The 27,052-nt window shown below is 40.4% G+C and overlaps 1 protein-coding gene across 8 annotated transcripts in view; it reads left to right on the top strand.

Annotated features, from left to right (window-relative positions):
* NEK10 (NIMA related kinase 10) overlaps positions 1-27,052 on the top strand; it is a 162,935-nt gene that overhangs the window by 82,491 nt on the left and 53,392 nt on the right. For all 8 annotated transcript variants that reach the window (XM_090284408.1, XM_090284406.1, XM_090284404.1 and 5 more), the window contains exons 24-25: positions 18,217-18,346; positions 18,890-18,960. In XM_090284408.1, the coding sequence (XP_090140534.1) occupies positions 18,217-18,346; positions 18,890-18,960 (201 nt within the window). The remainder of the gene's footprint in view (positions 1-18,216; positions 18,347-18,889; positions 18,961-27,052) is intronic.

The following is a 27,052-nucleotide window of genomic DNA, read 5'->3' as shown; positions in this document are numbered from 1 at the left end:
GAATATATATAATATTCTGTATTTTAGTATGATTAAAATCCATGTGTATTTTTATCAGGTTTTAAAGAACTAGCATCTTTGAACTTTTCTGACATTTGTCTCAGGGAAGTCTAGAATACATAAATGCTTTCAGTTTGAAAGGCAGTACCTTGGTACCAGGTTCTGCTTTATTTATTTATTTATTTTCATTTATTTACTTCTATCAGAGTGATTATAAATTACTGAGACAAGTATTCTTCTGTGATCAATAGATTGGTCCTGAGGGAAATTGCTAAAGAGGAATTTTTAAAAAGTAAGAGCATAATTGGAAAAAGAACGTAACATTGACGGGCAGGCTGGTCATCATTAAGAACACAAGTTCTGAAATCAGAGTGTTGGGTTTAAGTCCTAGGTCTGCTGCTGAGGTTGTAAATTATTGAACATCTCTGTGCTTCAGTTTCCTCATCTGTAATTGAAAGCCATTAACAGTGCCCACCTTCTAGAATGGTCATGAGATTGAATGAGGTGTGCAGGGCAAGTGCTTGAAGTAGCCTGGCATGTGGTGAGCACTCCTTGGATAATAGTGACTATTGTTCGCTGTTAGTCAAACGTTTGAAAAGACAGTGCTCATTTCATTGTATTGTGTCTAAGGATCAGATTCATTTTTTAAAATAGTCACAATAGAGAAGAGTTACTTATGCTATGTTTATTTATAGCTCCTTCCCTCTCCCTGTCTCTATATTTGCTCTCTGGATGACTGATTTGGTCGCTAGCAGGGACTAGTATTTTGCTAGCCAGACTCAAGCAGCTGAGGAGTATGAAAGGGAAGGAATATGAATGTAGCATGCAGAGACGGGCAACCTAGAGGAACAGAACTTGCTACAGTGGTGCCTTGCACAGGTGGGAAGCAAGAATGCTTTTGCCTGTAATTGCTTTTATGTATGGCTTTTCTGTGGCCCAGCAGAATAAGATTTACCTAGATAACATTACCTCTCCCTGCCCCCAGGCCCCTCCCAGGGCTCTATAAATGGACACACACAGAAAACTGTTTTATTACATTATATTATCTGATTAGGTGAGGTAGGTGGGAATTTTGAGTGAACTCAGGATTTAATTGCACAAAGTGAACTGTAAATACATCTTAATGATTCAATGGAATAAGTCACATATTCTCTTGAATTAAAATAGAAGCTGCTAAATAGAAACTACTAGAGAGCATATATTAATGATGCTCTACCCCATAATATCTGTTACTTATTTTTATGTACCAAACACTTGTAAAGAGCTTCCTCAGTGGCAGGCACTGTCCTAAGTGCTCTATAAATATTAAGTCACTTACTCTCCAATCTCCTTTACGATGGGTGTGGTTATCTTAAGTAATCTTTAGGGCGGTTACCTGATCTTGCCCAGTATCACACAGTTAGGATGTGGAGGAGCTTGGATTCTAATTCAGACAGCCTGACTCCAGGAGTGTGTGTTCTTAACCACTCTGCTCTGGTGCCTGCTATTTGAATGGGAAATCATTGGTAGACTGGACTCATGTGTCAAGAATTGGAATTGAAATATTGCAGTATGGTTGACATCTGCTTCAGGGACATTGTGATTTGTTCTCCAGAATGCACACATTCCAGGTAGCCTTTATCATGTATCTATTATTTGCCAAGTTTTACTTTTATTCAAGTGTTATTTAAAATTTTCTCTAATTCTCACAGTTTTCTTATCATTAAACACTTAGAAACCTTTTTAGACAGGCTTTTAATACTAATAGCAGACTTAATAATAATAAGAATAATTTGTTACTGGTAATATTAGTAGTATTACTATATTACCATTATGTTATTAATAATATAATGCAATTAATTATAATAATATAATAATAGAGACATTTTCTGAATTAAAAATAAAAGGTTATAGCCCTGGCCAGCTAGCTCACTTAGTTGGAGCATTGTCCAGATACACCAAGGTTGTGGGTTTGATCCCTCAGGGCACATACAAGAAACAACCAATGAATGCATAAATAAAGTGGAACAAGAAATCAATGTTTCTCTCTATCTCTCAAATAAACAAACAAACAAATAAATAAATAATAGTTATAGAGTTTCTAGAAAAGAAAAAAATAATATTTCCAAGTTAATAACATTTATAGTCTCTCATAATTTTGACATTATAGTGCCCTTGAATTTACTGACACCACAGGAAGTGTGTGGATGGGGGAAAGAAAGAATACCTTGCAGTGTATAGTTAGAATATAGCTAGTTTTTGTTTGTTTCTGGCATTGCTAAATACTTGGCTTGGCCAAGATTAAAAGTCTGAATATAGATGCAAAATGCCAGGGGCCTTATGGATTTTTCAGAGTCTGGTTTGTTCTGACTCCCAGCAGAGCGAAAAATAAGACAGGGAGCTGTCTGCAGATTGATTTTGTCAGTGGAAGCCCTTACTGCTTTATCAACTGGTAATTGCAAATCACTTATCTTTACTTCCTATATGTCCTTTTTCTTACCTTTTCAGAGCCTTTACTTCTACAAGTAAATATGAATCTGTAAACAATGGGTTTCTTTCTCCATATTTATTTATATGTCTAGTTTTTAATTTTAATGATTTGATGCCCAAATCTTTATGTATTCTGTTCCACATTTCCCGTTGGAAGGAGGAGTGAGAGGGATTACAGAATGGTCAGAGATCTTTCTTGAACATGTTTTTGGAGGGGGATGGTGGGCTGGTCAAAAATGTCCTCATGTATTTAACACCAATTAATTTATTGAATAATATTAAACATTAGGAGAATTACTTGATGATGAGACGGTGTATATTTTTATTACCTACTGTTATAGAACAAACTATTTCCAAATAGATTTACTCAAAACAACAGTTTGTGTGGGTTTGTTAGGCAGTTCTTCTGTGCTGGCTCCCCTGGGCTCACTTGCATTCACGTGTGCAGGTGAAGTATTGCCTCTGCTAGGAGGTCCAAGATGGCCTCATGTATAACCATGGGTATTGAGTTGGCTGGGACTCCTCAGATCTCCTTCAGACAACCTTTTGTTTACGTGACTGCTGTGTTGGAGCAAAAGTTGAAGCTGCAAGGTCCTTTAAGGTCTAGCCTTGGACATCACTTCACATCCCTCCTACCACATTCTATCGGTAAAACAAGTTAAGGCCAACCCCAATTCAAGGGAAGGATCAAGAAGTCCATTTACGTCTAGATGGAAGGAGTTGAACAACATTTGTGGTCCTATTCAATAAACCACAATATAGCACTGTAACTCAGTCAGAAATAAGCACAAGCTTCTAAGTGGCTTCAGAAGTCAAGAGCTACGATACAATACAAAGAAATAGTCTAAACTCTTACAGATGACACTTCAGCCCAAAATCTGCTCTGGAGGAAGTGTAGCAGCCTGGATCCATTCAGGAGATAGAAATGACACAGGGAGCTCAATGGAGCTGCTGGGCTAGCAGGGAGCACCCCTCTGTGGTATGGGCTGCAGAGAAGGGGATCAGCACCCCATGACGAGGGCATGGAGCAGGAGGGGACGAGGCTTTCAGGGTTTGGGGGCCACAGGGAGGGAGGCGTGGGGGCAAGTCCAGGCACTGCACAAGCCTGAGGCCTTCGGGAGCGCGAACTGTGCAGGGACTCTGGTTTCTGTATTCAAGGAGCTGCAGAAAGGACATCAGTGGCCCAAGGCTGCAGGATTGCAGAGGGACCATGATCTGAGCCTGTATCCGGACAGGTTCCACTAGATAGTTTCAAGCCTATACTGCCTACCCCTGGCCCATGCCAGAAATTTCAGGAAGCCTCTTCCTCTAGTTGCAGTTGGCAATGTCCCTCTAGTACGTCTACAGAGAAAGGTTGGCATCGTGTTCTCTTTAAAGGAGAAACACTTAGAGGAATTCCATTGTTTATTGAAGGGCGCATTAGGAGCTAGGAAGCGTTCCATTGATGACTGATGCACTGAGTAACTCCAGGGCTGACCCAGCACACCTGAGGACGGGGCACTGCCTGGCGTGATCAATGCCTTTATTTCTTCCACACAATAGGTGTTCTATTTCTCTGTGCCTTCAGCTTTGCTACATCTCCAGAGTGTCTTTTTGAATTGTGTTAATGGAGTCATCTTTCAGTTCAATTCTGAACAGACTTAGCATATTCAAGGGAAGGCAGGACCTGTGATTTGGTTGGGTTGCAATTTATGCTGAGATACTGGGAGACCTGGAATTTTCCTCTTGGCATTGTAGAGCACTGTGTATCTCTTAGACTGGCAGCCAGTGGAAATGCTTTTTGTTTGTTTGTTTGTTTTTTTGTTTTTTTGAAGCTCTGCACAATAAAGCTGTGGAAGGGAAAGGAAGAGAGACATGTGTGTTTATCATTTACCTGTCTGTTATGTAGCTATCCATAGAGCCTTCATCAAGTGCATGTAGAAAGTCTGCAGGAACAACGCAGAAAGCCACAGGCAGTGCAGGGTCTTGCTGGAGCTGCCGAGCTCGAGGGAATGGCCCATGGGGCTGCGTGGGCACGACTCTTTCCTGTGTGACCATTGGTGCCATGTTCTGTGTACCATGTAAGTGTTATATAAAGTGACCTATGTTTTTCTCCCTTCCAGACTCTGTGACGGAACTTGCTTAGAAGTGAGTCTGGCTTACTGGTAAAGTGGTAGCGGGTGAAAAGAGAAGAAGAAAAGAGATAACAGTGATGAGGGTAAATGGAAAGGAGAGACTAGGGGAAGTCAGAGGGTTTAAACAGTGAGGAAATACAGAGGCCAAATCACCCTATCAGAGGCAAAGGAATTAAAGAAATATTGTAGTAATTTCGTAGTGCTGCGTTCAACCTGTCTTACTTTTGTGAATGTTACCTCTAGAAAGTCCAGCACAATGCTGAATAGAAATGTTGAGAACAGATAGAGATATTCTTGTCTTACTCTTGATCTTAGGAGATGTTGGGGAAATATAAATTGAAAACAAAATCTTTTGCCTGTGCAGACAAACTCTCCATAAAGGTAGAAAATAAAGCAAGCGGTTTTATTGTTGCATAAGCATTAAACAAGGATGTGACTTGCATCACAGGCAATCGGCTACAGATTGCAAAGGCAGAAAGAAATTTGATTCTTTTATAGAACTAAGCATGTGCCACCCACTACATACACAGTCTCAAGATAAAAAAACAAAAAAACAAAAAAAAACTAATTTTCCAGTAAGAGGACTTGACAGCCCAGTTTGTCACACAATTTATTCTAAATTCACCCAGTAATTGCGGTTGCCTCCTGTGTTTCCTGATTACCTTTATCCAAAAGGAAAACAAATCTCTATCTTTATGATAGGAGGTAGGTTTGTAACTTGGAGCTGGTTAGGCTTGTACTGTCCCAAGGAAACTGGGAGGGCAGGATGATATATCAAAGAGATGGCTCCCTCGGCCTTAAGAAAAAGACTTTGGGTTGTAAAGCTGACAAGAGGCTTATTGAGGTTTTAAAAAGACTTACAGTTTAAAGGGACAGAGGAAGAATTTATAATTCCATGTTTTTCTAAGGTAAATGCACTAAGAAAAGGCGGGGGTGAGGGAAAGTCTCTCTCTTCTTGCTTGTCAGGGAAAATAAGTTTGTTTGTTTGTTTGTTTGTTTTAGATTCTTATATTTACCTTTAATGGGGAGTACATTCAGTCCTTTATTATTAAGTATGATATTGATTGAATGTGCAGAAGGTTGAGAAAGTTTCCTTCTACTCCTAGTATTTGAGTGCTTTTTATTAGGAAAGAGAGTTGGATTTTGTCAAGTGCGTTTTTTTTTTGTATTTATTGAGATGATTTGCTTATTCTGTGAATGTGATGTAGTAGGCTGATTGATTTGCATATTTTGAACCAACCTTGCATTCCTGAGATAAATCCCAGTGGTTGTGGTATATGATCTCTTATTTGTTCCTTGGTTCAGTTTGCTAGTATTTTGTTGAGGATTTTTTTTGTGTTTATATTCATAAAGGATATTGTTCTGTAGTTTTCTTGCCAAGTCTTTTTCTGGTCTTGGTATTATGTTAATACTGGAATCACTGAACGAGATACACAGTATTGCTTTCTTATTTCATGGAACAGCTTGTGAAGGATTGGTGTTCTTCCTTAATATTTGGTATAAATCATCTGGTCCCAAGCTTTTGGTGTGTGAGGGAATTTTTGATTATTAATTAAACATCTTGTTATGGTTCTATTCAGATTTTATTTTTATTTTTCAGTCAGTTTTGGTAGTTTGTGTATTTGTAGTAATTTGTCCATTATATCTAGGTCATTTAATTTGGTAGCAAACCATTGTTCATAGTATTCCCTTAAAATCCTTTTGACTTCTGTAAGGTCATTGGCTGTTTTTTTTTCCTCTTTTATCCTGATTTTAGTAATTTGAGTTCTGTCTCTCTCTCCTTAGTCAGTTACCTAAAGGTTGTTGATTTCATTGATTTTCAAAAGGACAAATTTAGGTTTTCATTGCTTTTCCCTGTTGTTTTTCTATTCTTTATTACGTTTATTTCTGCACTAATCTTTATTACTTCATTTCTCCTGTTTTCTTCAGGTTTAGTTTGCTCTTCTTTTTCTGATTTTCTAAGATGGCATATATTTAAGTTATAATATAGTTAAGATTCAATAATCTATTTGAGGTCTCTCTTCTTTTTTACTACAGGCATTTACAGATGTAAATTTCCTTATATTTACTGCTTTACAGATATTCCATAAATTTTGCTATGTTGTTTTTGTTTCCATTCATTACAAAGTAAATTTTCTAGTTATTCTTTTAATGTCTTCTTTGATCCATTGATTATTTAGTAGTCTGTTGTTTAATTTTTACAAATTTGTGAATTCCCCAAATTTCCATCTGTTAATGATAACTAATATCATTTCAGTGTCATTGGAACACACTTGGAATCATTTCAATCCTTATAAATTTATTGATTTTATTAGGTTTTGTATGTATCATTCTCATTGCCCTCATTTTCTAAATCATTAGTTATAATAATTTTAATCTCTTTCACTTACCAATAATTTATAAAATTATTTTTATATTACAAAGCTTTGGGTTGTTTTTATTAAAAGCTTATTTTTAAAATTTTACTATGTCATATAACACACCTTATATAATTACAGTTTTTCCAGATAAATTGTATTCAGATAATTATTCACCCCCATATTATTGGATTAATACCACAATAATCATTTGCTCAAATTCTGTCATTTAGAGGGGGTTTGTGATGATGGCTTATCTCTGCTCCATGCAGCATCAGCTGGGCAGCGCAACTAGGGTAGGAGGAGTCTCTTCTAAGGATGATTGTTGCTAGCTATTGGTTAGGAGCTCAACTGGAGCTATTCGCGGGATCCTTGGTTTACTTCCATATGTTTTCTTTACATGGGTAGACTGGACTTCACATCCTATAATATATGGTGGTTGGATCTGTGAGGGAGCATCCCAAGATTTAGAATTCTAAAAATATAGACTTCATATGTAAGAACATGCCAAGCCTCTGTTAGCATCACACTTGGAGTGTCTAATTGGTTAAAGCCAGTCACATGGCCAAGCCCAGAAATAATGAATGAAGGGACTATACAAGGGTATGCATACCAGTAAAAGTGCTTTCTTAGCAAGTAGCCAAAGTAATAGTCTGATACATGTGATAAGTCGTAAAGTTGATGCAAGTTATATAGATTCTGTGAAGTGAATGTGTTTTGTTTTTAGGCCACAGAGCTCACAGTATGTTTATTCAACTATATTTATTGACAGATTATTCAGGTGTTCTGTATTTTTATTTATGCTAATGAAAATTGGTGTGTAATGATCTCCCCCTGCTATTGTGTGTGTGTGTGTGTGTGTGTGTGTGTGTGTGTGTTTAAGTTAGTGGTTATCTTAGTCAGTTTGGCATCTATAACAGTACATAGATTGGGTGGCTTATAAACAATGGAAGTCTATGTTTTATAGTTCTGGAGGCTGGGAAGTCCAAGAGTAAGATGCGGGTAGATTCAGTGTCCCATGAGGATCTGCTTTCTGGTTCATAGGTGGCCGCCTTTCCACTGTGTACTCTCCTGTTGGAAGGGGCAAGAGAGCTTTCTGGGACTTGTTTTAAAGGGTGCCAGTCTTACTCAGGGGGGCTCTGGCTCCACCTCCTGAAGGCCCCCCTCCCTACCACTATCACACTGCCCGTCAGGGTCTTAGTGTGCCCAACTGTTCAGCCCGTAATCATGATCTCTATAATAGTTTCTGCTTCATTTCTGTATAATTTAGTGCAAATATGTGTGGTTCAGGAATCTTCATTTTCAATTGTACATTTTATCAGTGGAAGTGGCTGTCATGTACTAAATACTTTTGTGCTTGCTCCTCTCAAGTGCTTCCTTTGTTTTATTGTGTTCCAGTCTCTGTGTTCTCATTTTCATTTGGGCCCTCAGTCATTTCGTTATTTCTTATTGTTGTATTGACTTTATAATGATTCTGTCTGGAATTCTCGGAACTTTCTCTTGGGAATGACCTGTTTTCCTTTCTCAGGAATGAATTCATTCACAAAGCTTGTTAGTTTATACTTTTTATGGTTTTAAGAAAGGAGAGGAAGCTTTTAAAGAGATCGAGTTATCATATTAAAGCCACTGAACCTGCCAGTGTTGGTAAAATAAATTAAGGTGACAATTTTTAAATGTGGTAACCAAAGCCAAGTGCAATCATTATTTCACTTTTTCTGTTTCTCTTTTGCCCTTTCTCCCATTTAAACTGCCAACATCTGAGGGAAGGGCAGGAGTATAGATTATTTGAGTAAATATGGTATTCTGGGCCTTATATTTTGAAGATATGTTGCATTTGGCGTTCCTTATAACACCCAGTACAGGTCATTTTCCTGTTGCCTGGGAAAGGAGACTAAAGTACAAACTTGCCTCCGAGTGTCAAGGTGTCATTCCATTCCGCCACACCAGGTTCTTTGCTAAATCGATTTCCTCTCTCTGTATAGAGCTGGCATCCATGGACTGCACTGATAGCAGTTAATTCCTAAGCGGAACACAGTACATTTAGATCTGAATCAGGTGCTTTATTTCTTTGTTTTGAAAAGCTGTAGTTATTGTACTTAAAGAGAGAACATTTTTATAAATGTTCAGATTGTTAAGATTAATTTTAGCAGTGTTGGAAGTTGGGAATATGGAAATTTTCAAGGAAGAAGCTCCTATAGAAAGTCAAAGCTGCCTGCCATGCATTTCATTTCAGTGGCTTGACTAAAAGAAGAGAACTTGACATAGATGATTTAGCTCCTTGCCTACAGGAGGAGGGAAATCGGCAATTTAGAACAGGTAAAATGGTAGTAAAAATGGCCCCCTCATTTCTTAACTTTTACCCAGAAATCTAGGAGTCAGGCATTGGACAATTGCTTTTTTGTTTAAAAACAAAATCTTAATTTTTAATCAGGTTAGTAGAGATAACAGTCAATTATGGCAAACCAGACTGTCAGCGAAGCAAAGCAGCAAGGAAAACAAGTTTCTTGTCGCGTTTGTTACAGACAGCAAAGAGCAGTTGCTATAAAACATGACCTTACATTCCTCCTCTCTTGCTCTTGGAAAACTTTTCTTCTTTATTCTCCTACATTTTTTTATTCCACATTCTGACTTCCTGGAAATTACTTTAAAGATGCCTCATGTGTAGCCTTGGACTTGATATTATATCATGCTATTGTTTTCAGCTCATTGTCAACCAGTCATTATCATATCTCTATGTTATAATCCCTCTGTCCCATTTTCTCCTTATTGGTTTCCCAGGAATATCTACAGTGTTGAACACAAAAGAAGAGATCACTAATTGTGAGATGCAGATATTGGCCTCAGGAAAGATTTGTTGGGTGAAAGAAGCTTCTTTCTACCCCCGATATCATCCTGAACCTGTGCTTTCTTTGTTGGGGTTCAGCAAATGGTTTACTTATTGGGAATCGGGAGACAGAGGGAAATCATTCACGAGAAAGCTGTGAGAGGCCATGGCCAGAGGGGTTTTAGTATATTCAGAGTTATGGAACTTTGGAAGGTCTGTTTAAAGGATGGAAGAGGAATGCATTTCTTTTCTTTTTTTCGGCCACAGAAGGGTGCAGATTTAGGATCTATTTGTCCAGCATTTTATGAGGAAATGCAGTGGGAATTCGGTCTCAGACATCTACAAATAAAGAGAGTGATTTCTAAAAAATGACTTTGAAATATGTGCTGGCTAGCTTCTAGAATAAAAGTTATTTATTTTGTTTAAAAATCTTAAACATAAAACCGTTTCCAGTAGTCTACCAAAGTAATTCATTATCAAAAATTGTTGATATGCTCATAAATTTGTTTTTGAGTAGAAAGCTATCAATAATTTTGAACATAATGTTGATTCTATCCTCAATGTTTAGGTCATACTGAAAAATGAATTTAATCTTTGTTTTAAAACTGTGTATGTATCTGCCATTAAGATGTTTTAAACCTGAATTGATGGACACAGCCTTCCAGAACAGAATATAGCTCACAAATTTCTCTTTCCTGTAGAGATTAAAACAGTGAGACCCTCCAAAGGTAAAACAGTTGCTTGATGCCACAAAACAATTTAATGCTAACTCATGAGATATACTTTTTCTTTTAAGCACCTATTTTCTTCATGGTACTTATTAACATTTATTTATTTACTTATATGTTAGTTGTCTCCCTTAGTAGAATGTTAAGTTTCATGAAGCCAGGGGATTTTTTTGTGTGCTTTGTTTACTGCTGTATCCCCGTCACCTGCCTGGCACATCGTACGTGGTCAATACATATTTGTTGAATAAATGAAAATAGGATTAGGGAACAACACAGGCTGTAGTGCTTTTAGAATTCAGTATCAGGCCATGTGTGTTTGCTGACTTGGTATGAGAGGGTTTCACCCAATAGGTAGAACTTGACCTATATATTAAAGGACGGTATTGCTTGGGGCTGAAGAGAGTGAACATGTTAGATAAGGGTTGCCATGAACTAGGAGCAAAGATCAGAAGGGAGGTTGACATGGGAGGGACAGGGTGGGAATCAGCTACAGCTTGTGTTTTGAGATCACACATAATTTTCTCAGACTGAATCTGCTGGAAAAGGTAGCCTCGTGCCACTTTCCCCACTGCAAAACTTTTTCACTAATGGTGGTAGAAGTTCTTGGCCTATTTGACTTTGACTTGAGTAGGCCAAAGGTCAAATATTTGCTTTTTGTCCACCCTGATCTCCTCAGGGTTCAGGAATACGACAGTCCCATCTTCAGTACTACATCTACTGTGCTATCTGGCTGTTATCTAAGCCACCATTGTCACAACCCCCATGAAAGACAGACAGATTTCTCTATATGATAATAATGCCATTTTGCATTTGTATAGCACTTAGTATTTTTCATGGCCCTTGCACGTATTATCTCATGAACAGATTCTTAATAAATTGAAGTGTCATATAAAATATCTAAAATCAATTGTGCTATCTGGGCAACATTCACTGATCCTAGTAGGGAGAGGAAAATTGAATCTAACTTGACTTTTTATTTTCCAGTTAAAATGCTTTTCCATATAAAATGCTTATCTGGCTTAAAGAAGTTTTGCATTAATCAATAAAATAATGGATCAGCTTTAGTTTTAGGAGTCATCTATCACTTATTCATGGAAAATGTATTGATAAGTGTTCCAGCTAGACTGTTTTGCCACTCTAGTTCATAAAATGTTACTTAGGGGTCTGAATTATGCATCTCCCAAATCCACAGGAGGCAGGTGACCCAATGGGAAGGTTCAGTATCTAGAAACCGGTCATCACCCACCTTGACCTGTGGAGCTAAGAGTCTATTCTGATGGATCCTAGTCCAGTTTCTTTATTATTTAACTAAAATGTTTACTGTTGATATATGGTCTCATTGCAATAATTGGGGCTGGAATTAACATTTAGTATATTCATATGTGTTTTATACTTTCAGATGCTGCTTATATTTAAAACAACTTTCTTATCATTGATTTCATTGGTGTTAAGAAACATCAGTACATCTTTACACAAGAGAAATAAATGTGATGCTCTTAGATAAATGTCCCAAATGCCCCATATAAATACACTGCTTTTATGATTTTTTCTGAAGTGCAGAAAACCATATTTAGTGCTTAAGTAGCTTTTTGTGTACTTTCTTATAAGAAGAATGACTTGAGCACTAACCAAGGAGAGTACACAAAGAATATTGCAACTATAATAAAATGCAGGATGCCCAATGAAATTTTAATTTCAAATAAACAACAGCATTTTTTCAGTTTATGTTCCTAGTATTGTATTTATTTTAGTATTCATATGTCCTAGGTGTTGCAATTATTTAGTAATTGAAATTTAACTGGTGTTCTGGATTTTTACTGGCCAAGGCTAACCCTAGATGCAGCATAGGTCCAGGCAGGCTCTAAAATTTGTCATAAAGATGTGGCCAGTTTCCTTCAGTGGCACATGAATGTGTTATCTAATTCTCTTTTCTCCTCTGTGTGAGAACTTTGTGTTTGGAGTAAACAAGGCTGTTTAGATATCAAATCCTTTAAATTATCTGCTTCATGGCAGCAGGCATCTGTGAACTGGCAATATTTCTGTGGTGCTGGCTATAGAACTTGTGAAGACCAGGCTTTGAGACCGTGAACATCCACAGTGGTGGTACCTGTTGGATACCCCTAACTGTGGCTCTCACAGGCATGAATTAATGTATTCCAAAATGATCTAGTTTCTGCTCCCATCTTTCACCCCTCTATCTATGTTAATGATACTGATACTCACCCCATTTACCCAAGCCAGAGGCATGGGAACCTGAAAGATGAGGTGGTATTCCCCTTCCCTAATCTTTCTCCCCACGCGCAATCAGTCCTGTGGATTTTCTCTTATCTCCATTTCCTTGGCCACCGTATTCATGGAGACTCATTCTTTCTGTCCCTCCTCCAGCTCAGTCCCTTGACCTCTCCATAGTGGAGACTGTTACTGCACTGATCAGAATGCCCTTCAACTTCTGTGGCTGCAGTGGGACTAGACCATATTCTGTCAATGCCTTTAGGTCAGAACATGGGCAGATCATGCAAGTACATGTTTCATTCTGCCTAGAGTCCTTTTTGCTAAGCCCTGCTCATGTCACAGAGTATCTGAATATCATATAGCTCACTTTCCCAGAAAATGCACCCAGGCACTTATTCCTTCTGAGTTCTTCCAACTTCCTGCTTCCCCTTTAATTTTCATTAACTCCCATGCCACCATAGGCATTGTTTTGTGAGCCATTTCTCAGAAACATTTTACCCACTCTCAGAAACCTAAACATGACTAACAGGCACACACAGACACATACATGCTCATGCACTGTGTGCATCTGTGTATTTTAGCTGTCCTGTATTTGTCAAATGCTCTGTGTTGAGTCATTCCAAGGTATGGCATCATTTACAGTCTAAATAAACTATAGTTATTGGCATATGGGCTTAATTTTGTCACTTCAGGCCAAATTTTTATCCTCATGAATTCATATGGACTTTTGCTTCTTGATTGAACAGTGGATCTTGTGTTCTCAGAGAGATAGTTTATATTCTTTCAAAGTTTACATTTCGTTGCCATTAACAATGATAAGTTAGTTCTCTTTTACCTTTTTTTTTTCTTAAGGAAGTCTAGGGAGATGAAAGTTTGATAGCCAGAACCAGAGAACTAAGCGTACTTTTTAATAGACAGAATTAATACATTGCAGTGGGATACAAAAGTCCCTTTCCTGTCTTTACTCAGCGTAGCAAATATTATTGGTGAATTATTTCTGTAAGAAAAAATTGTCTCCAAACATTTAGCCTTCACTATGTCCCAAACCCCTCAAGATTCTCTTATTAGTATTTTCTAACATTTGCTGAGTAAATATTTTAAATTTATTGGGATGACATTGATTAATAAAATTGTATATGTTTCAGGTGTACAGTTCTACAACACATCATCTGTTTTTTGTATTGTGTGTTCACCACCCCAAGTCAGGTCTCCTTCCATCACTCTTTATCCCCTTCCACCTTCCCCCACCCCCTTTCCCTCTGGTAATCACCATCCTGTTGTCTCTGACGATGAGGGTTTTATTTCTTTTACTTAATTCCTTCACTTTTTTCACCCAGCCTCTCAACACCCCTCCTCTCTGACAGCTGGAATCTAATGAACAAAATAAACTAACAAACAAAATAGAAACAGAGTCATAGATGTTGAGGACAATTTTTCTTTTATGGTGTCTCCAAAATGTCACTTCCAACATCATTGAGTGCCAATGAGACACTTTTAATGGTAATTTTCCTATTTCTCTCAAAATTTTAATTTCTTCTGCAACTCCACATATGCTTTGACAGATGAATCCGCATCAGCCCTAGTATTTCTTTCTGTTTTTAGTGGTATATACAAACTTGTTCTTATGAATTTCAGTTCGCAAATATCATAATTTTATCTTCTCTGGAAAGTACTAGCGTTTGGGAGGTTAAGGGTCACTAGTGTGATAATGGGGACACACCAGGAATTAAAGAAGTGGCAGATGCTGTGGAAACATTGGATCTTGACATCAGAAAGGTCCAGTGGGATGCAGAGTAGCTGGCTCCAAGTCTCTCAGATTAAGAAAAAGCTTACATGCATGCATAGGAACACACACACATGCATACATGCATGTTTAAAAGCCAAAGTGCCAATGGCAGCAGAGGTGGCAGTAGAAATATTTGCCTCAGGAGGTGTGTTCAAAGACAGTCATGAGTCCCACCAACAACTATGAGGAAAACAGGCACTGGGGTTGAAGACATCACCCTGGCAGTGACTCTCTCCCTGGTGCCGCAGTTCCGGCCTTTGCCTGCACATACCTCCGCCCTTTTTCGACACCTCAGAATCAGTCCAGGAAATTCAAGAGAGTATGAGGGTTGCTGACATTGGAATGGGTCTCAGCTCTAATTTATAAGACAGGCAAATCATTCACAGAGCCCAGCACTTTCATGCTGACTGGGAATGAGTGATCTGGGACAGAGCTCAGCACAGGATGAGGCCTGAGGGGCATGTGGTTGGAGACTGGATCTGAGACTTATCTGCATATGGTTTTAATGGAATCCTCGGTGTGAATAAAATTACGCAAGGAGCAGGTGAAGAGTGAGAAGAAAACATGACTTAACATGTGGCTGAGGGAACGTAGCACCATTAGCTGGGGCCTGAGGGAAGAAGGGACCACCCTTTCTAATATTGCAACCTGCCTCCCCACGTTCACTCCCGACACCCTTTCCTCTAATCCAAGTTGTTTGTTTCGCATAGCATTTATCACCTACCAAAATGCTATGTAATTTACTTTTAAAATTGTTCTATTGTATTTTGTTTTGTATCTTTCCTGCCCCCTATCCCTTACTAGACCATAAATAAGTTGCATGAATGCAGGTATCTTTGTCTGTTGATGTATTCTGAACAGGTAAAATAGTACCTGGTACTTTGGGGACGCTTAGTAAAAATTTACTAAATGACTCAAAAATGTAACAATGTCTCAAGAGGTAAGTCTTAGTCATCGGTGTCAAAAACTGTAAGAAAGTCACCTAACTCAGGTGAGGCAAGTAGTAAGCCATCGGTGTTGGGAGGAGAAGCCGTTTCACTGGTGGGATGGGAACAGGAGTTGGACTGCTTTGGGTTGAGGAATGGGTGATACGCTGAGGTACTGGGGGTTAGGACTGCAACATATAAAATTTGGGGAACACAGTTCAGACTATAAGATAAGAGAACATTTTGTTGTCACTTCTAGAAATCAGATTCTATTTTCAGTTTGTCATTGTTTTTAGTTGTGATGATGAAACTCTCAGCTTAGAGGTTAATTAAAGTTTGATCCCAGAAACAAAGTGATAGTTAGCAACTGTGCTGTTTGCCTTTTATTTTTTTCTCGTATTCTCTTGTAGGGGAGTGATTCTCAGTCTTTTTGAGGGACCCGTGCACAGCTTTGAGACGCTGATGAAAGCTATTATATCAGTTGACTTTGACAAACCACCTCAGAACTTAGTGGTTTAATACAATAATCATTTTTGCCCCCTCAATATACTGTGTGCTGGGAGATTGGACTGGTCCCAGCTGGCACCGCTGAGCGGAGGGTTGACTGAGCTCACATAGGCTTTGTGGCCACCTGGTTTTCAATGGCTTCACTCACAGGTCTGATGGTGGCTTGCCAGTGGCAGGCCTGGACTCAGTCACCTGGTTGTGCTCATAGGGTTTTTACTGAACTTATTCACCTGGTTGTCCTCATAGGGCTTTCAAGAGCAGAAAGAGAGAATGAGTCCCAAGGAGTAAGTGCTTCCCAAGTATCTCCCTGCATCACTTGTGCTGATGTCTCCTTGGCCAAAGCAAGTCATATGGGCAAGCCAAGGTACTAGGGGTGGAGAAGTGGACCCCACCTCTTGATGGGGGGACCTGCAAAGCCTCTGGAAAGGGGCATGTGAGTACCTTGTGGTCTCCAGTGAGAAGGAGGAGGACATGTAATGATGAGAATAAGAAACCGAGTAAACGCTATTCTTACAACTCTTTCCCCCACACTGAGTAATGACCTTGAGGAGAAATGGAGGCTTACCTCCAAAGGGGTACAGTTGCTCCTGTAGAAAGTGAGAACACATCTGAAACAGGACATGCAAATGGGATCTCAGGGGCCATGGGCAGGGACTCAGAGCAACAGCTTCATGAGCTTTTAGAAATAGCAAACACATCTTTTGATTTCTTAGTAGATTAAAACATGAGAAATTGGTCTGTGGGGAGCCGAGGACATTTTTCTATGGAGGACATCAGGTATATTTTGTTCTTAAATGTGAGCATTGATCAGGGGATAACAGGAAACCCATTTTTATTCACTTGGTACCTGCAGAGCCCTGAAAATTTCACGCCAGTTTCCCCTACTGCCATATTATTGAATTCAAAAAACACCGAATTTAAAATGCTTTCCTGAGAGACCTAGAAACCACACTTTCCTCTGCAAGTACATTATGTACATCTCAAACTGGGAATTCTCCATAATCTCACAAGAAGAACAACTCCTTGGTTATTCTTAGCAGCCAGTACTGAATTATACAATACCTACTCTGTTCCGATACCGACTTATAAGTTTCTTTATACCCTAATCCACTGTCCAAGGTAACTGTTAGTTCCCATTCTATTAATTTAGAGGGCTCGGCGCAGTCCTCAGTATGTACCATAGAACTGAATTATCAAGCTACTTAATTTGGGATGTGTGGGTGTTGAGTGCTTTTGACACTTTACTGAGTTTCATTCTACAAATATGATAGAAGAAACTTGTGTTAGTCCAAAATATCTAAGGGGATGACACTCCCCTCCACATTAAAACAAAACAGAACGAAGCAAAACAGGTCAACCTTGTCTCTCACAGGTTAACTTCCTTTAAAGCTGACAATATCCTTATCCTGGTGGTAAATATAATTTCAGAGAAGATGAATATAATGGGTGTTTTATTTTCTGTAACATATTTCAATATAGTTTTTCCCCCTATTTTATAAGTTAGAGTTGAATAGCAAAGGAAAGTGCTGTATTGGCCAGTTTCCCCCCCATAAAAATGCTGCATACGAAGGCACCACAGACTCTTAGTGCCATTCAATAATAAGCAGTTATTGTCAGCTCTCAGGTCTGGTGGTCTTCTGGGCTGGTTCTCCTTTACGCTGCAGGTTTATGGGTTGTCTGGGGCTGATCTGCTCCACATGTCTTGTTACGGGCCCAGGCAAGAGGGTCAGCAGCTACCTGGGATGTGTTCTTCTGTTGGTCAGGAACAGAAGCTGCCCCTGGAGGGACAAACAGAAGCCTTCAATCCTGTTTAGACTGAGACCCTGACCTGGTGCACTGTCCCCTCCTTATTCCATTGGCCCAAACAAGACAATACAATCACCACCAAGGGCAGGAGTGGGTAGCAAACACTGTCCGCTAAGATGCAAAGGTGAGATGTACAAAATCTCCAGAATAGTAAAGAATGGGGGCCAATGACTCCATCCCCCACAGAGGTGGTTGTTTCTGGAAATACAAACTTCCCTGGCTACTTAGTGGGCAGTGTTTATGGTCCATGGGTATCTAGTGCTTAAACTGGAATTGCTTGCTTGTGCTTATGATTCACCCAAGTCTGGGAGAATTCAAAGACACTTTTTAATGTGTTTACTTGAAAGAGTGATAAAGAGTTTCAGTTTTTTTTTTCTTATGATCTCCACAATAGCTTAAAAATTGGCCTTCTTTCTGTGCTGACCTCTCCCTTTTTCAGTGTCTATTAACATCCTGTTTTCACTCAGCCCTGAGGTTCTGAAGAGCGAGCCGTATGGGGAGAAGGCTGATGTCTGGGCCGCAGGCTGCATCCTGTATCAGATGGCCGCCCTGACCCCTCCCTTCTACAGCACCAACATGCTCTCCCTGGCTACAAAAGTAAGCAAGCTCGGCAGACAAAGGGGTCTCGTGTTGCTGAACACCCTGTTCCTCTTCTTCTTCAACAGAACCTTTGTGATCTCAATAAAACCGTCAATTAACAGCGGGCATTGTTTTATTAACGACATGGTCCAGTTTATTTTTTCTCTTTTCCTCTAAGTCTCCATCATGTGCCATGGCACATTTTCCCCTATATTTGTCTTTATTTGTCATAGAAATTATTAAATAAGTATATCAAGTTACTTTTGGTCTGTTGTTCTTAATTGTAGTTTGGACTACCCATGATCCGGCATATTATATTGCCCTACACATTATTTATATGAATCTGAGGTTAACATTAGCCCAGCTTGAAGACTATAATTCTAAGATCAGGAACTATTTCATTGAGGTCAATTTTGTATTTGTTGGGGTGCTTTGGTTCCTGATTAAAATTTGTGCACAAAGCTATAATGCTTATTGATTCTCATCTGGTGGCCAAGCATTACTGCTCAGAGATAGCAGTGGCTTCTTTACTTTCATCACTCCACTCTCTTCATTTTGCAGATAGTGGAGGCGGTGTATGAACCAGTGCCAGAAGGCATCTACTCTGAGAAAGTGACAGACACCATCAGCAGGTAATTAGTCTCCTAACTGTGAACATGCAGGGATTCTCAAGAAATACCTCACATCTGCAAAGATTCACTTTGTAAATGTTCATGCAGAGGAAGGGCTCCCAAATGATCCTAACCTAGAAAAATATTTGTGCGTCATTATTAATAGGGACTGTTTAGAATCCACGAAGTGTCCAAGAGGAAGTTGTACATTCACTGGAAGTATTATGCGACCACTAGAATGATGACTCGGAAGGCTTTGTATCAATTTGTAAAACACATGCAGCATGAACTCAGTGCAACAGGATGTAAAGTTGTTTATAACTATGACAAAACCCCTAAAAATATGCATGAGTGTGGAAAAAGGCTAGACAAGAACCTATGAAATGGGAAAAGGCCACGTTAGATGATAAAATTGTAAGCATTTTTCATTTCTATTTTTAAATCAGTAGTGTTATGTTGTACCATAAATTTCCGAAGAACATCAGGAAGAATTTTTGCAGCTTTCAATGTTGTGGGAGTTTAATGAAAGGCATTATCCCTTTCATTGCAAAGTTCCGAGCCCACGGGGCTTGTCTCAGCTGACCCACCCCCCACCCTCTCCCACTTTCTCTTTTCCCTCCCTGCAGCCATAGGGAGCTCCCTGTTCATCCTGGCATGCAGCCTCCCTCTGGACCTTTGTCCTTGCTCTTCCGGAGCTCTCTTCTCTGAAACAGGCATGGCACAGGCCGTCTCCTCCCTTGGGTTTCTGCTGAAATGTACCCATGTCAGGAAACCTGCCCTGATGCCCCCGCAGCCTCTCTGCCCTCTCTCGTCCCCTTGCCTGCTTTATAAAGCTCACAGTGCCCACGCCCCTGGCCTGTTACACGGGTGCATGCAGACCTGTCTCTTTATTGTCTCTCTGTCCCCACCAGAATGAAGACTCAAGAACAGACACTTCCTTTGTTTAGCTCACAGCTGTTCAGTGCCCAAAGCCATGCTTGGCACAAAGGAGACCCTCAGCAAATACTGGTTGTGTGAATAAATGACCCTCATTTATCTGGCTGATTGTTATTCTGGTCCATTTTATATACTTAAGTTGGCCCAGGATTACTTCCCTGCCTCATTGTGCTGAGTCAAATCCTCATTATTATAATGGAAATCCAAGAGTCACCCCAGATAGACTCTTTATCCATGCCTCTGCCCAGTTCCCTTAAAGCTCGGTTCTGTATCTGTCCTGGCACTTACCACCGTATCTGGTGGGACGTCACAGACACTTACCGAGGCTGCGCCCCTTTCCCTTTGGCTTCTCCTCCTGGCCCGTCGTTGGGCGCTAATAGGCACTCCTCACGTGTTTGCAGGGTTGTGTCTGGAGTCTCCTCATCCAACGCAGTGCTGTTCTCCTGTACTGAGAGCCCCAGGCCCCGCGGGGGCGGAGTTTCACTAACTGCGCGCTCTGAACAAGCCACTTGACCACTCTTTCAGCCTCTCTGTTTCCTCACTCAGTAAATGGGGATCCTGATAGCACCAACCTCAGCAGGCTGGTGTGTGATGATTTTACAAAGCAGCGTTTTCCACTTAGCACGGAGCTCAGCACATGGCACCTTCTGACAACGTTGGCGATTGTCGTTGTTAATACGGCAAATGAGCTGAAACCCTATTTTAAATCATCTGGATTCTGCCTATATTGGATCGTGCTTTGTTGCTAATGCAGACAAATGTGTTTAAACTGCTCATCTCCACGATTTGTTCCTGTTCTTTGCTATTTGTTTTCTGTGAAGTGCCTTAAAAATTCAAGAAGTCTCCAGAGGTGTCAAGACTTGAGTACCAGATTTACTCATTTAATTTCTCCTTTTCATATAGATAGTTGCCACAAAGAGCAGGGGTGGGGTAGTGCAGATAAAGAGAACAGAGACTTTATTCTGATTTTTGTGGCACCAGGCAAACAGGACCATAATTTGCTTTTGACAGGCTCCCTGCCTACTGGTGTCCCTGCCTCTTGGGGCTAAGAGGCTAGTGGCAGAGTCATAGATCAACATTGTCATGAAAAGGTTAAGAGCATCAATAGGTTGTGGACTCAACTGCATTCAAATTCCTGCTCTTCCTCTCATCTTCACGTTCCCAGCCCCAGTTTTCTCATCTGTGATATATGGATAGCAATAGTAACTGCTCACGGGCTTGCTTTGAAGCCTAAATAAGATAATGTTTCTGATGCTCTTAGCACAGTACCTAGCATGTAGTGGGCACTCAATAAAACTAGCTGTTGTTATTAATAATGATATTATTTATGGAATTAAGTATATAAAGCAAATCGTGATGAATTCGATGAAGGCTAGTAAAGGGGGCAATGAGAGGTTACAGAAGAACTTGGCCTAGTCTGGGGATTTGGGAAAAGTAATCTGAGACCTGAACAATTACTGATTCTCAAATAGTGAACAGAGTAGAGAAAGCATTTCATAGACCAGCATGTATGAAGGCTTTCCTGGGGGACAGGAACTTGAGGAACTGAAAGAAATTGGTGATGTAGCATGTTAAGCAAGGCAGAGAGTAACAAGCAAATGATTAGGACCTGGGGAGGCTGACAGAGGCCACATTGACCAGGTCCTACAGGTCACTTTGAGAGTTTTGAATTTTTATCTCGAGTACTGAGGAGAGGACTAATAGGTCATTGACAGGCTGGGACACAGTGAAAATTTCCTCCTTAGCAAAGGTCATGCTGGCTGCTCTATGGGGGGCAGACGGGAGGAAATGCGCATGGGAGGGAGAAGGAGGTCCCGCTGTCCCTGGAGAGACGATGGTGGCTTTGACTGGAGTCAGGGTTGGTGTTGATGGAGAGAAATGGGGTTGTTTTCACTGAGGGTTGGAAATTGAGTCAACAAACTCTGGGGTACAATCATAGGAGGATTAACACTTACTTTAGTTAACTGAAACAATGTAATGACATTGAAAAAATGAAAGCAATTGGATTTATTCTGTGGGACTTGAGAAAATGGAGCCAAGACCACGGAGCAGAAATTCCTAAGAGGCCAAGGTCAGCTCACCATTAGGAAGCATATGTCAGAATTAGAGGTAATACACAGTGGAGCAGGCTGCTGGGTGGGTAGTGAGTTCCCTGTCACCAGAGTGTTTAAGAGAATGAATGATCACTATTAAGAAAGTCTATATTAAATGTTTTTTGAGGATAATTTTTGTTCACAATAATAAGATACCATAATAAGAACTTACAATTAGTTTTATAACTGACTATAAATTAAGATTGCAGCACGCATTCTATAACAGATGTTGTTTTCATTTAGTTATTCAAGACGTATTGTCTGGGTTCGCATCACAAATAAAGTTATATCTTTAGAAAATTGGACATAAAAAAACCCAAATCAGTCATGAGTTGCATGCAGTCCCATATTTAATTTGCTTTGGATTTTTAGTCTTTAAAAATTTAGTTCACAAAGATTTAGGGAACAAATTCAATTTCCTGTTTTCTTCAGGCAATTGCTACAAGGGACACATCAAGACAAAAGTGTCCTTAATGATCATTTATGACTCAGCACACCAGGCTCAGAGCCAGTCACTAGTAATGTTTTAGAGCTTTTGAAATATAGACGCCACTGATGAGGAAACTCACTAGACTCATTCTTGATTTTAAACTAGCTGTTGTTCCCAATCATATCTATCTTTCTTCGTCTGCAGTACTCGCTTCTCGTTTTTACGTTCTACATCCTGTCAGGCAGAGTTCACACAGTTCGTAGTTCTCATTTGCAGCATCTTTCCTTTCTCCTGTTTGTTCAGGTGCTGGACAAGCACATTTGGTCATTGGGACTGTTTTCTGTTTTTTTCCTTAACAGGCTTTTAAATTGGGAGAATATCTTAGCAACCCTGAAGAGTTTGGGGCAGAAAGTAAATGCATTTCATTTCTCTGTGCAGTACCAGCATTACTATTTTTACCTTCCAGTGCACTGTCAGGAGAGTATTGTCTGTTTACTTTTTAAAAAGGAAGAACATTTCCTATTATGCACAAAACATTCCAAGGGCCTAATTTTTCTCTCTCTGTGCCTGGTTGCATAAGCTGGCCGGCCCTTCGTTTTAGAGGCAGTCACGAAACTAACGAAGTGAAGGCTTTCAGCCCCTTCTCGGGACCGGTGGATCGCCTTCAACTCCTCGTTCCGTTAAACAGGAACCAAATACAGTCCAACACTGTAACCCTCTAATCCTTTCCCTCTGGTCTCTCAGAGCAGAGTGGGGACAAAGTGGGCGGGCTGAGTAGAACATCCCAAATTTTTTTGTAGAACTAGATTTTATGCTTATTTAATTAGAGAACCATCAAAGCATTGGGTTGTTCTTAAGAATTTCTGTGGAATACCAAAGCAGGGAGACATTTCACAGCAACGAAGCTAAACTAGAATTTCTGGTAGGAGGTATACCTGGAAATCACAAAGTCCGTGGTCAGATATTTTGGGTTGTGGACAAGTAACTTAGATGTTAGGCTGAATTAGTTAGTTAGTTAGTTCATTTGTTGTGCTCCTCTTAGGATCCAGATTTCATTTTCCCTGCTGCAGAGGCCATGGTGAAGGGGACACATGTCACTCCTCTCAAGAAGTTTCCAGTTTCTTGGGGTGAAACAGATAATTACAATGCAATGATTATAGTTGTTTTAACTACTTAAATACAAACATTGCAATGAGAACATATAAAAGGGGGACAGTGAGTCTATTGGAGGGTGGTCCAAGAAGTTTTTCTAATGGAGACTTGGAAAAAAGTGGGATTTTGGCAAGTAGTTCAGACGTTTGGGAAAGGGCAGATACCATTAGCAAAAAACAGATTGAAGAAGAAGGGATAAAATAAGCAAAGAAATGGGAGCATAGGAAAGCCACAGCTAGTTGAGAAAGGAAGGTAGGAGCATTTGTTGTGCTGCTGGGGGAGGAGGAGAAGAGGAGGTGAGACTGTGGAGGGAGGGAAGGGCGAGCTCAAGAGGGGGCTTGCATGGCATGCTGGGAATTTTAATTTTGTCCTGTTGGGCCACTGAAGGGCCATTGAACAATTCTGAGCAGAAGAGTGATGTAATCGGCTTTGGCATATTATTCTGGTAGTAATTTACAATATGGAGCAGAGGTGGACAAGAGTTGAGTGTGTCATTTAGGAGACTCTTTCAGTAGCCCAAGCAAGTGATGATGAAATAGGCCAATGGCCATGGGATCCGAGGGGAAGGATACAGGCTCAAAAATTAGTTAGGAGGTAAAAGCTACAGGAAAAATAAAGTTGTGGATTTTCTTTTCTGTCTGTTGAACTATTATAATGGGTCAGCACTTTGCAGGGATGGCTTCATTTAATCACCATACCCGCTTGATGAGGTAGACATTATGATGATCCCATTTTATAGATGGACTATCTGAGGCTTAGAAGCTAAGTCCCGCCCAAAATCAGAGTTAATGAAGGGTAAGCCCGGATTGAAACCCCAGCAATGAGGCTCAGAGCCTGTGTCTCCTACGTGGCCAATGCAGGGTGGGAAGTGACTCTGGGAGGGCAGATGCACAACCGCCAGAACAGAGGCTGTTCCGGTTCCCACTTACCATAAACCAGAACTGTATGCTCTTGTAATTTGAGAATTAGCTTCTGTTGCCTTTTTAATTAAAAAAAAATCTCAGCTGATAATTCAATTGCTAATATTATGTTAAATCAGCCTATCTGCAGACTAAGAAGTTAGAGTTTTTTTTGTTTTGTTTCTCACAGAGCAGTCATACCAACAGTAGATCAACCAAATATTACATTTTTTTAATCAGCTTTAATCCCTTTTGCTAATTAAGTGGGGGTAGAGGAAGAACCTGATTTAATTAAAAGGTGAAATTCAACACTTAGCTTCTTTAGTGATTATGAACAAAAGTAAGGAACTTGAATACAAATACGTCACTGCCACACAAAGCCAGCTTTACGTGTTTACCACCAACGCGCAGGCCACTCAAATCAGCCCCGTGCTCAGGGTGGAGGCTCTGCAATAATGTTAACATTGTTATATTTGAATTTGTCTTTTGGACGTGAAATGTGATGGGACAGGGAGCGTGTGTGCTGAGGGCTTGGCGCTCCAGCACCTGCTCCCTGCCTCCCTGGCATAGATTCTCAGCCATCTGCTCCCGGTGCGCTGGGCCTCCAGCTGTACCCAGCTCCATCTCCCTGTCCCTGTCCCACCATTGCTGCAGCCCCCTACCTGGCATGTCAGTTGGGTGTGTCAGCAGGGGAGGCCCGGGTTCCACCTTTATCCTCTGCCCCTGTGGGAAGTTGCTGCAGGTAAGGAGGGGTCTGGGTGGAGCACGTGCCCCACTGTGTCTTGCACCGAGGCCAAGAAGAGGTCATCCCTGACCAGACCGACAACACCATGGTGTGTTTGGAGGGTAATTCAGTGGGGGGGCCTCTTGTGCTCCTCCAATGCAGGTTCCAGTTGCATCCTTTGGGCATGGAGGTTGCAACTCTTTTGGGTTTCCCCTCTACCGTCAGGATGCTGGGCTGTGGAAAGGAGAGATTGCCTTTGCCACTCCCTGCTGTGGTCCAACGTTTTCATTTCATTCTGGGAACCCCACAAATTATGTAGCTGTCCCTGTCTCCACAATCTCTTGTCTTATTTTATATATACTAAAGTTCATAGACTTGACTCTGTTAAATATGAATTCAGAAGATGTGTTAAGTGCCGATCATAACCATAGTATAAGCCCCACTGCCTTAGAACTTAAAAAAAAAAAAAAAACTAGCATAAAGGTAAAGCGTAAAGTAGTAATGTCTTAAAATCTGATTAAGACATGTGTAGTTTACTCATGGTTAATAAACTCAGTAAGAAAGAGCAGTTAGCATATTAACAAGTTAGAGTCTTATTTTGAATTCTGTTTTAAAGAATAATTTAGTGTAATAATTCTTAAATCTTGCCTGGAGACATCAGTATAGACAAAAGTTGGATTAACTATGGGTTGCTAAGTCAAATACAGGATGTGAAAATTAGATATTTTTCTCAAAGTCCAAACAAGTGAAATTTTCCAGAAAAGTTCACATAACTTTAGTGAAGTTATTAAATTTGAATTTAAAAAATAGAGACAATATTGCAGTGAGTGTTGGGAGTATTTACCAATGCTAACCATTGACTTTGATAATTGGTTCCCCAGCATATATCGTCGTCGGCAGCCGTCCGTCTCGAGAGACGATGGTGTAGCTTCTTAAGAGTCTATCTGCACCGCCGAGAATGGCTGTGCAGTCCAACTCGGGAGTGACACGGTATCTGTCTCCTCCCGTGTTGAATCGACATCTTGCGATGACGCTGGAGTGTCCTCTCCAGTGAAGCTGAAGCTACAGAGCCTGGGCAGGGTGATATGGAGGGTCTGCTGTTGCCCATGCAGCAGACCCCCCCCCTCTTCGCAGCTGAAGGGTCCAAGGGAAAGACGGAGTCAATACAGCTTGGCTTCAGGTGCGCCACAGGAGTTGCCGGTGTTGACTACAACGTCAAACCGCCTTAGGGACTCTGGCTCCGGATTTTCTGTCGGGGTTTACTCCCTTAGCCTTTCCCCTGAAGAGGTATGCCGCAAGGCAGCGGAGGTTTTTTGGAGTCAGAGTTTTCCTTCTCTGATGTGCCCTGACTGGAAGATCGAACCAGCGACACTTAGCTCGCAGGCCGACGCTCAATCCACTGAGCCAAACCAGCCAGGGGCCCCAGCATATATAATGCCCTTCTGTTAGTGTTTAGCTGTGACATGAACAATACTCCCTTTAGTAGGCTGATTGATATTTTCTACCTTCAAAGTTACAGAAAATATTAGCAAGCCAATTGGCTACCTTTTAAAGAATTTACTACAAACATCTTAAACCTCTTAAGTAACTGGGTTGCATTTTATTTATTTTTTTATTACTTTTTTTGATTATATTGTCACAATAGTTCCATTTTTTCCCCTTTGCTCCCCCCCACTCAGCACCCCCCTCCCCCAGCAATCCCTCCCTTCCCCAGTCCATGCCCATGGGTCATGCATGCAATCTCTCCAGTTTCTCCCTTTTCTATATTATTATTATTTTAGAATTAATTCATTAATTGATTTCTTTTTATAACAATAAAAAAAGTAACAGCCCCCCCCACCCCCCAGACTTTAGACCCTTTATAATACTATAGAGGACA

Source organism: Furipterus horrens, unplaced genomic scaffold, assembly GCF_987537825.1.
Source record: "Furipterus horrens unplaced genomic scaffold, mFurHor1.1.pri manual_scaffold_7, whole genome shotgun sequence".
NCBI lineage: Eukaryota > Metazoa > Chordata > Mammalia > Chiroptera > Furipteridae > Furipterus > Furipterus horrens.
The sequence above is the reverse complement of the archived record's forward strand: the minus strand, read 5'-3'. Positions and strand labels throughout refer to the sequence as shown.